Source organism: Rhinatrema bivittatum, chromosome 13 (assembly GCF_901001135.1).
Source record: "Rhinatrema bivittatum chromosome 13, aRhiBiv1.1, whole genome shotgun sequence".
Lineage (NCBI taxonomy): Eukaryota > Metazoa > Chordata > Amphibia > Gymnophiona > Rhinatrematidae > Rhinatrema > Rhinatrema bivittatum.
This window is the reverse complement of record NC_042627.1, coordinates 65,722,071-65,734,094: the sequence shown is the minus strand read 5'-3', so window position 1 is coordinate 65,734,094 and position 12,024 is coordinate 65,722,071. Positions and strand designations below refer to the sequence as shown.

General features: G+C 47.9%; 1 protein-coding gene across 4 annotated transcripts in view; it reads right to left on the bottom strand.

Moving 5' to 3' along the window:
* Window positions 1–12,024, bottom strand: part of FES (FES proto-oncogene, tyrosine kinase) — a 50,733-nt gene that overhangs the window by 22,766 nt on the left and 15,943 nt on the right. For 3 of the 4 annotated variants that reach the window (XM_029574832.1, XM_029574834.1, XM_029574833.1), the window contains exons 2-8: window positions 10,350–10,619; window positions 5,155–5,328; window positions 4,135–4,231; window positions 2,902–3,085; window positions 2,083–2,220; window positions 846–965; window positions 271–393 (exon numbers count right to left, since the gene is read on the bottom strand). In XM_029574832.1, the coding sequence (XP_029430692.1) occupies window positions 271–393; window positions 846–965; window positions 2,083–2,220; window positions 2,902–3,085; window positions 4,135–4,231; window positions 5,155–5,328; window positions 10,350–10,574 (1,061 nt within the window). In that variant the 5' untranslated portion in view covers window positions 10,575–10,619. Of the gene's footprint in view, window positions 1–270; window positions 394–845; window positions 966–2,082; window positions 2,221–2,901; window positions 3,086–4,134; window positions 4,232–5,154; window positions 5,329–10,349; window positions 10,620–11,314; window positions 11,333–12,024 lie in introns of those variants that run through there. The other variant, XM_029574835.1, reaches the window with a different exon arrangement.

Here is a 12,024-nt window from a genome sequence, read left to right as displayed (position 1 = left end):
CTTGGCTGGGGGTCGTGTACCAAGGCTCCTTCCAGAACCCTGCAATCATGGGGTCCTAAATCGGACCACTAGGTGTCACCCTGGCACAATGACTGGGGCCCCTTCCGCAGCATCTTCAGCACCAGACAACTCAGGGATCACAAGCCCAGAGCCAGGCAGCGAATCCAAATCCTTACGGGCCACAGAGGCAGCCTAGAATCTATTTTTTTTTATATCTTTATACCTGGTGACCTCACACCCCCCCCCCCCCCCCAAATCCAGGATACCAACCGTTGTCTGAGGTCCAAAGTGCGTTCCTCATTCAGGATTTCTGTTTGGAGCTGACTAACTGCTTCCTGTTTCTTGACAACAGTGTCCGAGAGCGAGGTCAGTTCCTCTTCGACTGACGTCTTTCTATAACAGACCGGAGAGATTGCTAGAGCGGACAACAAAGCATGCAACTTTTAGCACTAAGCAACGGTGGTCACGCTGCCCGGTGAGAACCAATGTTAACAGGCAAAGCTACAACAGGGAAAGAATCTGCCTCGGGTAAAAGGGAACAGGAGCGCAGGCTACAGCTGTGAGCAACAGAGCAAGGTCGCAAGCTGCGGGATCAAGGCCTAACAGCATCATCTACCGAGACGCAGGCTAGCAAGGAAACCAGGGGCGGCAGCACAGGAAGGGGAACGTTCTCAGAAAGTAGAAAGAATGTCTGCAGCTCCCAATCCACAACCGCTGAATGAGTTTAGAGGAATTGAGTAACAACAGCAAGTGAGCAGGTGCGCTCTCTTCCTGGTGCACAGACAGCCCTCCCCCTGCCCAGGTTCCTTATCGACGACACTCTCCCTGCCAGCTCCACCACGTACGTGTGCTGCACACTTTCTATCGTCAACTCGTTTAGCTGCAGCTCCCCAGCTTCCAGGTTTTCTGATTCTTCGAGCAACGAGGTATCAAAGGTCACAACGGACGGAAGCTCTGCGACGGACCTACAAGAGAGACGTCCATGGATGAATTAAAGGATGCTGAAAGGAAGGGATGCTAATAATACAGTGCTAATATTTAAGAAATATTGAATCACACCACGATGATAAATAATGTTGTACACGCTGTACATTCTGCACTTATTGGGATCATTTTTAGAAGCTTCCTCACGACCTGTCTGCATAAAATAAGGAGATAAGCGCACAGGTCAGCTAAACGAGCTTACATGGATTTTCAGTCACTGAGAACTGTCATAATGCGCAGAAATGTATTCACATTAAAAAAAAAAAAAAAAAAAAAAAAGACATTCTGGGGGCGAGTCACGAATCTACGCAGGTAACTGAAATTTTCAAAAAGTGCGCGCACAGCCGGCACGCCGATACCGTGCGCGACTTTACATCGTCGTCGGGAAATGAATAAAGTTCCGCGTCTATGCTTAGCTGCACAAGAATTCGATGTTCAAAAACACAATTTACGCAGGAAAACTGGGCTGTCTTGTGCGGGCTTGAGGGTCCCCATGTAACTTTGCAGTTAGGCACTACTTATCCCCATTATAACCACCGCTATAACAAGAACCTAGCAACGAGTTAGAAACAGACACAGCACAGATTTTACCACCTCAAGCAGGGGTTGTTGTTATTATTCAATTTCAAAGCAATTGAAGGCAGTAAAAACTGCTTTGCCCACATTAATTGGCTCCAAAATTGTCCTCTTGTACTTTTACCGTGTTGAGAAGAGGTGGAGATGACATTTTCAAGTCTATGCAGGTTATTTTCCGTTCAAAAAGAGCCCGCGAGAAAAGCAGGGGCAAACGTCCACACGTACGCTCTCTTTGAAAACTGGCGGAAAGGACGAGTGGTCATCGTCCCAGCGTGACCAGTTTGAAAATTGATCCCATTATTACTATTCCGCCACTTGACAACAAATTACATGCACTAGTCCCCTTCCCAAAAGAGCTTACGGTCTAATGGGGGTACCTGACGCAGTGAGAGATGAAGCGACCTTGGCCCAAGGTCACAAGGGGTGTTAGAAATAGGTCTTCCCTGGGGAGAGCCACTAACGCCAGCCAGGGCTGAACCTCAGCGCTCCATCTCCAGGGGGGGGGGGGAGGGTCCGTGTTACCTGTTCTTCTGAATGAAGCTCTCGTATTCGGTGCTGTGGTTAATGCTGCTTACGGCCTGAGCGATTTCCTGGTGCACCGACTGCACTTCCTCTTGCACCAAACTGGTGATTTCAAAATATTCCTGCAAGATGTCTTTTCTGCAGAAGAAACGCCGGTGGATTAGATGCTTTGGTCGGGGAATAAGGAAAAGGAGACTGCATGAATAGGGAGAGGATCAACGTGTTCAGCCACATGAAACAGGGATTCTGAACCTGGCTCATCCTCGCAGGGGGTAAAATAAGGGCGTGCATGCTTGGACTCACTTTTCTCCCTGGACCTAACTCTCACAAAATCTGCAAGCATTTTTGTACTCACAGATCTTGCTGGTCAGACTCCGTTAAGGAGTTTGCTTTTCTAAATGAACTTGCAGGCCCAGGGGTATAAAAGCTGGGATCTGGCACCAGGAGCCCTTCATTCACCACTAGCCAGGGATTTTAGTATCTCCTCCCAGCAGGCAAGGGTCCATGCAGAGTTGCAGGGTTCCTTCTGCTCCCTAAACCTTGCACAATGACTGGGACTCTGTCTGCAGCATCCCCAGCTCTGGCCATCCCAGGAAGAGGCAGGACAGGGAATCAGACCCAGGTCCTCTGCATGGCAGGGAGCAGCACTGTCACTGACCGCCGGGACAAGTCCACCTGGCTACAGTTTTGAAAAACAAAAATTGATGGCGGTTCTCACATCGATTCAGGTCACGTTTAATTAGGGGAGAAGGAGAAGACCCTCAATATACTTTTGAATGTGGTTTTTGCATTTTGCCGAGTGCTGGTTTTTTTTCTTACAGGATTAGCACCATCTCCTCATTCAGACTTTGTACAGATCCATGTAAAGAGGGCAGGCTCTGTTGGTAGTGATGTACATGGTGCACTTCAGCTGCCCTGACGGCCAGCACGTACTGGTTATGCAAAGCGTGCATTTTCCACGTAGACCGCACGTACTTCTCTTTTGCTCTTTCACGATCCTTATCTGAAAGAGAGAGGAACTGTTGACACAGGACTTTAAAAGTATCACTCTTCCTGGGCCTCTGGGCAGACCAATCTCTTTGAAAGCACTCTCTTAATACTGAACAACTGCTAAGGACACGAGGCAGAAAAGGAATCGTATAAGTTTGCAAACTGAACAGGTTCCATTAAAAAAAAAGAAAAGGAGACTGGTGTTAAACAAGTCAAGGCAAGGCAATACATCAGTGGTCTGTAACTGCAGATTCGGTGTTAATGTGCCAGGAAGATAATTCTGTTGCTTCTCTTGGGTAGGATTCATAATGCTAAAATTGAATGTGAGGAAATCTGAAGGCCCTGAATGAGTTTGTCGATCCGAGGAGACTCCTCATCAGTGATGGAATTTGTCTGCTCTGGACTTGGGTTATTCAGGAATTGTAGAGCAATGTACTATTGTACAACAGTGCCTTTTAGTTAATAAACAAATAACCTAAAAGTGTTCTCTCCTTTGGGACCTCAGGCCGATACCGAAAAGCAGCTATCAATGCACTGCTTGACTGTGTCAGTCCTGGAATAAAAAAATTCCTGTTTGGTGCATTTAATCTCAGTGACCCCCAACATGTTTCCGTCCAGGCTATCATTAACCCCCTGCCCAGGAGCGAGAATAAACCTTTTCAGCCGAGTACGTTTTCTTTCTTTGCTAATTAACGAAACGATCACCGGAAAACAAGGATCTTCTTTGGAAGTGGAAGGGAACCTGGAGCCGTCACAACCACTTCCTTCTCTCCGCTGGGGGTTTGCAGACAACAGCGGCCGAATGTCAGAACAAACAGGGGCAGAAAGTGGTGACTGAATCCTGTGTCCCTGCACCGATCTGGAAGTGAAACACTAACTCCGCCAGAGCAGAATTCACAAAAAAAAAAAAGGAAGGTGCTGCTGTGGAAGTGGGAACGTCACTTGATGCCTGATTTTACACCCTGCTTAAACGGGCAGAGAAAATCTTGATTTGGGGGGGCTTATCTGTCTTGTAGCCTTTATGCACGATGGCTCGGCTTTTCGCTCTAGCCTGGGCCGTACCTTTACTGGCCTCCTGGTACTTGCGTTTAGCCTGCATCACTTCCTTCACTTGGCCGCGGTACTGTAGCTTCAGCTTTTCAATTTCTTGCTGACTGGTCTGGAAGGAAGGAATGACAAAATGTGACAATCCAAGCAACCCTTTCCGCTCCTCTTTACTGTCCTTCAAATGCACCCTTCACACTCGTGAGACTGACAAGCAGATTTTTTTTCACTTGGAACAACTGTGATCCCCTAAATCAAGGCTAGGCATCTCTGATGCTGGAATGCCACGAACCAGGTCTGGTTTTCAAGATATCCACCATGAGTATGCATGAGGCATATTTGCATGCACTGCCTCCTTTGTATGCAAAGATATCTCATGGATATCCTGAAAATCAGACCTGTTTGTGGCGCTCCAGGATCGGAGTTGCCTACCCTGTCCTAAAGAAACAGCATCACTGATCCATTCCAGGAGAGGAGGAGCTGGAAAAAAAATGTGACATAGGTCATGTCACAGATCCTTCCTGTTCAGCTCTGACCCTCTTCAGGGTGAGAAAGTAACAGAGGGGCAGAACAGGTCAAAGGGCGATAAGGCTTGTAAATTAACAAAAGATGCCTGGAGCTCCTATTGAATAACCGAAGCAATTTCCCATCCAGTCCAATCCAAATATATCTGTCATTCGCTTTTCCATAATACGATGCGCAAAACGAGGTATGGTCATACAAAGTAAAACAAAAATAATCACATAACAACAATATCAAAACAGTATAACAAAATACAAAACAAGTCAATAAAAATGTAAAAACAGAACAAAAAACTAACCCCAAACAGTAATAACATAATACATAAAAACAGAGAAAAAATAAAATGTATATAATAGTAAGTAAATTTGTAAGACTGATATAAAATAACAGTGATAAACTAATTCAGCACAGCATATTAGGGCTAAAACAAAAAGATCACTGTCCCTCAGACACAACCAAGGTGAGACACTAATTGCTGACATTGGTGTCCTAAGGCTCCTCTATGCTCCATCTCACCTTGATGAAGTCTTGGCTGAGCAGCTGCCATTGCTCACTGTACAGTTTCCTCAGGTGCTGTTTGTCTCGGATGAGAAGCGTCAGCCTGTTCAGGGGGCCTGCGTTCAGATCCTCGGAGTGTTTCCGCAAAATCTGGCTCAGGTTCTCCGTCTGATTCACCACAACGGACCAAGCCTGGAAGGCAGGGAGAGAGCAGAAGGACAGAGGTAAGAAAGGAGAGAAGGCAGGAGACGGCAGCTTAGAAAGGGAGGGAGAGTGAGCATAGGAGAAAGCTAGGGAGGAAATGAGGACGGCAGAATAATTGTAACCCATCTTGCAGTCACACATTTAAGTAGTTTGATGCACTTTGTTATAGAAGTTTTCCTTAGCTATCATTGTTAGCATTATGATTGAGCTATGTGTATTTTAAAACATCATTCCCTCCAATCAGGGAAACCCATTCATGCCCAGAGAAGAACTTGGGCAGCCCTTACTGCATAAGGGAGAGGAACTTTCTTTTTAATGGTAGCATCTGTATGGCACTGCAAACCAGGTCACTGCAGCATCTCTGTGGCACTGCAAACCAGGTCACTGCAGCATCTGTATGGCACTGCAAACCAGGTCACTGCAGCATGTCTATGGCACTGCAAACCAGGTCACTGCAGCATCTCTGTGGCACTGCAAACCAGGTCACTGCAGCATCTCTGTGGCACTGCAAACCAGGTCACTGCAGCATCTGTATGGCACTGCAAACCAGGTCATTGTAGAGCACTCAAAATGGAAGATGGTAGCTATGGAGCCAGTCTCCTATGTCCTAATCTGATTCCCCCTCCCCTCCATTTCCTCTTTGAAAACCTTTAGGTTGTTTCATCTTGGGGTGAGTGGAAGGGTGGGAGAGAGATGAAAGTTCGCTCAGCATTGTCTCCTTCACTCACTTGTGTGCACATTCATTCAGAAACGTAACATAGAAACATAGAGCTGACGGCAGAAAAGGAGCAAACGGTCCATGCAGTCTGCCCAGCAAGCTTGAAGGATTAAGGGTAGTAATAGCCACATCAGCAAGACACCCCCACTGCTACTTGTTTCCCCAGACCTTAACATTTAGAGACCTCATTGGTTGCTGTCTGAGTCCGATCCGCCCCCCCCCCCCCGTTAAAGCAAAGAGTAATCTCGGAGCAGAGAGCAACATTGGAGTTGTATCATCAGTATGAAGGCTCATTGGGTAAGGGTAGCAACCCCCACACCAGCAAGTTATCCCCGTGCACTTCCTTCTTCATTTCCATCCTTTAGTCCCTAGAGATCCACAGTGTTTATCCCACGCCCCTTTGAAATATTTCACTGTTTTTGGCATTCACCACCCTCTCCATGAAGAAATATTTCCTGGTGTTGGGTCTGAGTCGTCCTCCCTGGAGTTTCATTTCCTGACCTCTAGTTCTATTGATTTCTTTCCAACGGAGGTGGTTTGTTGATTGTGCGTCATTAAGACCTTTCAGGTATCTGAAGGTCTGTATCATATCTCCCCTGCACCTCCTCTCCCCCAGGGTTCACATATTCAGATCCTTCAGCCTCTCCTCCTAAATCATTTGATGGAGACCCCCCACCATTTTTGTCGCCCTTCTCTGGACCGCCTCCATCCTGTCTCTGTCCCTTTTGAGATACGGTCTCCAGAACTGAACACCGTACTCCAGGTGAGGCCTCGCCAAGGACCTGTACAAGGGCATTAACGCCTCCTTTTTCTTACTGGTTATTCCTCTCTCTATGCTGCCCAGTATTCTTCTGGCTTTAGCTATCGCCTTGTCACATTCCATCGCCAACTTCAGATCACCAGACACCATCACCCCAAGGTCCCTCTCTTGCTCTGTGCACAACAACCTTTCACTGCCTCACCGTGCCACCCTCCCGACGCCCCCCCTTGTGGTCCAACGGAGAGCCCGGGAGCGATCTGCCACTCCCGGGGCCTCGGCTGCCACTAAGCAAAATGACACCGGTGGCCTTTAGCCCCTACCATGTGACGGGGGCCAACCAATGGCACCGGTAGCCCCCGTCACATGGTAGAGGCTAAAAGCCACCAGCGCCATTTTGGTTAGTGGCAGCCGAGGCCCTGGGAGCGGCAGATCGCTCCCGGGACCTCATCTAAACCACCAGGTATTCTGTAAGTTTTCTTTTGGGGGGGGGGGGGGCTGTGGTGCCTAGGGCGCCCAATCCCCTTGCACCGGCCCTGCTCGTGGGTTCCATTACCATTTGTTTGAAGATTATCCCTCCTCTTCTGGTAGAAGTATTCAGCCATTGCTGGTGCTGTCATGAAGTTTAATGCCCCTCTCCTCTTGCCTAGATTTTCCCTCCCATTCTTACCACCATCTCTCTCTTCCCCCTTCTTCAGATCTGCTTATGCTTCTTCTCCTGCGTAGGCCTGCCTTTTCCTCCATTTCTCGATTTGCCTCTCTCCACTCCCCCTTTCTGCCCGTTTTCTTCTCGTCTCCCCTCCCTGTGCCCCCCCTTCTTTCCCTTCCCCCTCCCTCTCTGGTACCAGTTTTGAAGCTTTCTCTAGATCTGGACCTCTTCCTCCTCCAGTCCGGTATGGGACTTTGTTTGCATTTTCTTGTATTCAGTTTAGATTCGGTCATTTTATTATTAATGTATATAGTGTGTATTTTTGTCTATTGTTGTCTTACTTGATGGTATTAATGAAATTTTATGTATTTAATTACTTGCATGTATACTGCATTAATGTTTTATTTCGATTTTGCATTTCATCAAGAATTAACTAAACTGCAGAAACTTCTTATTCAACAGAAACTGGAACTTACAGAAAATGACTGACGAGTTCTAAGTCACAGGAACAGAGAGCATGGCAGGTCACTGGGATCATCTAAATTGCCCACTTCCATTCCTGGAGCAGAGGCCCAGCTAGGGAATGGGCTCCTCCAGGCTTTCTTGAATTCTCTTACTGCTTTTGTCTCCACCACGTGCACTGGGAGGCCGTTCCAGGCACCAGTGCCCTCTTCCATGAAGGAACGTTTCCTGAGCTGCTCCCCTGGGCTCTCAGACTGTGATCTCCAGTTATAGAGCCACAGCCAGCTTAAGCCTTGCTAAGCTATGTCAAGTTTAAGAGGCCCCATAGCATTACCAAAACAAGGTAAAACTTGAAATATAGCCATTTTTTTGAATGTAGGAAGTCCCTCATAATATGAGGCCATAAACTGAAGCTTAGGTGGCTTGTGCCGGCCTGGAGCGATCTTTCCTCTGCAAAAGGTTTGCTTCTTGTGTCTGATTTATACTTTTGAGGTATCCAAATATGTCTCTCGTACACCCCGTGTCTCCTCTCCTCTAGGGCAGAGGTCCCCAAGCCGGAGGGACGTAACCCAGTCAGATTTTCAGGATGCAAATCTGTCTCATGCATATTCAATGTGGCAATCCTGAAAACCCAGCCGGGTTGTTGCCCTCGAGGGCAGAGCTTGGGGACCCCCGCTCCAGGTTACACAAATTTAGACCCTTTAACCTCATTTCAAGTGACCCTACCTCAGCTGGTAGCCTCTCTCTGGGCCCTCTCCAGCCTGCATCTTTTCAGAGGTGCGGTATCACTTTTATTTCAAAAGCAATACAGAGGGCGATGTTTACCCACATAAACATGCCCGGGCTTCCCCCTTTCTATGTGGTTAAAAGTAAGCACAGGGCATATCTGCCAGTTGTGACAATAAAAACAGATTATATACAAAAAAAAAAAAAAAGTAAGCACAGGGAGTTCACGTTTCAGCTCAGAGTACTTTACACCTGCTTCAAGCAGAGGTAAGGCCTGCACTGCGACACAGAATCTCCACAGGGAGCTCAGCCCCTTGAAATGAGCTTGCAAGGGGCACGTAGGCAGGGGGAGCATGAAAATGACCCCCACAATGCATGGAATGAGACCCAAGCACAGGCAGGATTAACCCCTGCTCAGAAAATCTTACAGCCTAAGAGGGCGCCCAGAAACTACAGGAGAGAAAGCGACTTGCCCAAGCTCACGGCAAGCAAAAAACTGTCAGGCGGAGGAGGAGGCCTTGAACTTGGGTCTTCCGGCTCTGGGCCCCTCCCCCTTCTGCTTCTAGTCGCCATAAACCTGGCCACCGACGAAAGCCAAACAATGGTGGAGGCTTGAAAACTGCAGAGTCTGCACAATTATTCCGCCGGCCGGGGTTCAGGGGTCATTGTTCTCATGAGCGGTCTCCTTCATTGTGCCACAGTTCCTAAGTAAGCACCGTAAAGCAGCAGACTATCACACTGCCCGTCTCTCTCAGCCCTCTTGCTCTTATTCCTGGACCTCTGTCCTGTTTTCAGGATTTCTAGGATGATTTCTGCAGATATACGGTAACTCATGCATTCAGTGCCTCTCTCACATGCAAACGTGTCTCGTGCATATTCATCATCATGGTTATCCTGAAAACCCCCAACTGGTCTCCGCAGCACTGTCTGCCATTCGTAAGGGTCACATGGGGGGGGGGGGGGGGGGGGGGAGAAGGAAGTGCTTTGCAAAACTCTGGCCATTAATAAATGAAAATCAGAACCAAAAAGAGTAAGCAAAACAGCACAAGAGCTCATTGAAACACATTCTGCATACCCTCCTGTCCCCCGGGAGGCCCCTTCACGTTTTCCACTGGTTTCAACAGCAACGAACATCTGTGACAGACAAGACCCGAAGCTTAAAACGAATAGCGCCGGACTATTTGGATTGCACTGAAAGAGGGGCTTCTTTACGAGCTTCTCTGCTTTGGCTATCAGTCTATGAGGAAACAGAAAAGCACGAGCGGCTATCTAACAGGTGCAGCGAAGCGCAGCATGGTGTCTGCAGAAGATCGATAAGCGGGAGGGATGCAGATAGCCAAGGCTGCATGACACAATAGACTCTTGTGCCATGAATTCTGAGCCTTCCGTTTTCAAAGCTTTTAAACAACATGGGCAAATTGCAAATACATAATTTGGATAAAACTGATAACAGTTGTATTGACTTTGCTATTTTAAAAGCACAGAAGCATTGACGGGCCGCCCTGGATGCCCACCATATTTCGGAAAATGTGAAATGGCAATATCGCCGAGTTCCTGCCACCAGGGCAGTGATGGCCGACGTGCTTGGGTCTGCTTCCTGGTTCCCTGGCGCAAATCTCCCAGTACTAGACTTTAGACCGTTAGCTAATATCTCATGCTGCTGTTTTTGACTGGGGCTCAGTGGAAGTTCTCCTTACCTGAGTCAGCTGGCTGGTATACTCTGCCAGCTTTGGCTGCCCTGACACCTCCTGCTTCTCTGCCTGTGCGAACATCTGGTGCAGCAGCACAGAGTACTCCTTGTCGCTCTTTGCTCGCTGTAGCAGCCACTTCTTGATCACCTCCATCAGACGCAGCTCTGTGTCTTGCAGTCGGAGCAGGGCATCGTGCCCCTGCGGACAGAAGAACTCTGTCCCGAATCCCATAGCTCAGCCCAAAGACAGATCCCTCACCGCCAAGCAAATCTACGCCTGAAATCAAAAGATGAAAGGCAGGTAAAGTCAAAGCTAGGCCGACACCATAAACCATTCATAGGCCTGCTCCAGATTTAGCCCTATATAAGACAGAGGGCAGCGGTAACACGGGGTCGAGAGGTCAGGTAAAAGTCATAGATGTGTGCGAATGCATATTCTCAACTACCAAAAGGCAGTGAAAACCAGAAAGGATGACAACTAGGCAAGTCCAGATTGGCCAACTGGCCTTTATCTACTGTTGTTTATTATCTTTCTGTGTAGTTATCAGCTGGTTCATACGTGGGTCAATCTTTTGAAACATACAAGTTTTGAACTCTGCGGGTGTATACTGAAAAAATCATAACTCCAGGCACCAGTGTTAAAGCTGCAAAAATATTGCTACATCTTTAATCCACTTAGCAATTCCACACCCTTGTGGGAATCAGGGGAGCTCCTGTAGGGAACTGAAGACACTGAGCATGATTCCTTAAGAACGTAAGAGGTTGCCATACTGGGTCAGACCGAGGGTCCATGAAGCCCAGCATCCTGTTTTCAGCAGTGGCCAATGCAGATGACAAGTACCTGGCAAGTAGCCAAACACTAACTGGATCCCACGCTACTACTGCCAGTACCAGCAGTGCTTCCTGTGTCCAGCCCAGGATTGATTCAGGATAGAAACAAGCAATTCGCCCACTACTAATATAGTGCTGTACCTAGGAGGTCCTGAGAAGGGAGACGGTCACAGAAAGAAAGGCAAAACCCGCCATTTATCTCCTGCAAAGTTATGAAAAGAAAAGAAATCTTTAAAACCAGAGGCCCTCACCTTCCTCCACTCACAAAAATGGCACCGGCCATATGGTCATATTGCCGTACAGCAAAATGGCGCCGGCTGTACGGCAACACGATTCGAGTGCAGGAGGTCGTTCCCGGACCCCCGCTGGACTTTTGGCAAGTCTTGTGGGGGTCAGGAGGCCCCCCCAAGCTGGATAAGTTAGAGCTATAAATCCCTACACACAATGGGGCAAAACCAGGACTGGGTCAACCTGTCCAGAAAATCTGGAGCCAGTTGGTAATCCTGACCAGAATTCAAGAAGGCATGGGATAAACCAAAGGATCCTCAGGATGGTAATGAAGTACCGAGATAACCTGAGCGGCGTGGCAGTTACAACCCTGAAAAATCTTGCTGCAAGGGTCATTTTTGTCTTTTTCTGCCATCATTTACTATGTTACATTCATGATAAGAAATAGCTTAGGAGTCTGTGCTCTGGACTGCAACCCACCAAGCAATTGTCCTTGTAATGTGAGTTATATTGTAGTCAGATACATTCTCCCCCTTTACATCCCGCCATATTTGCTCTCATGGTTGGCTGTTGGGGTGCTGCGACCTGAGCAGTTGCATAGGGTGCCATCCACTAGGGGGCAC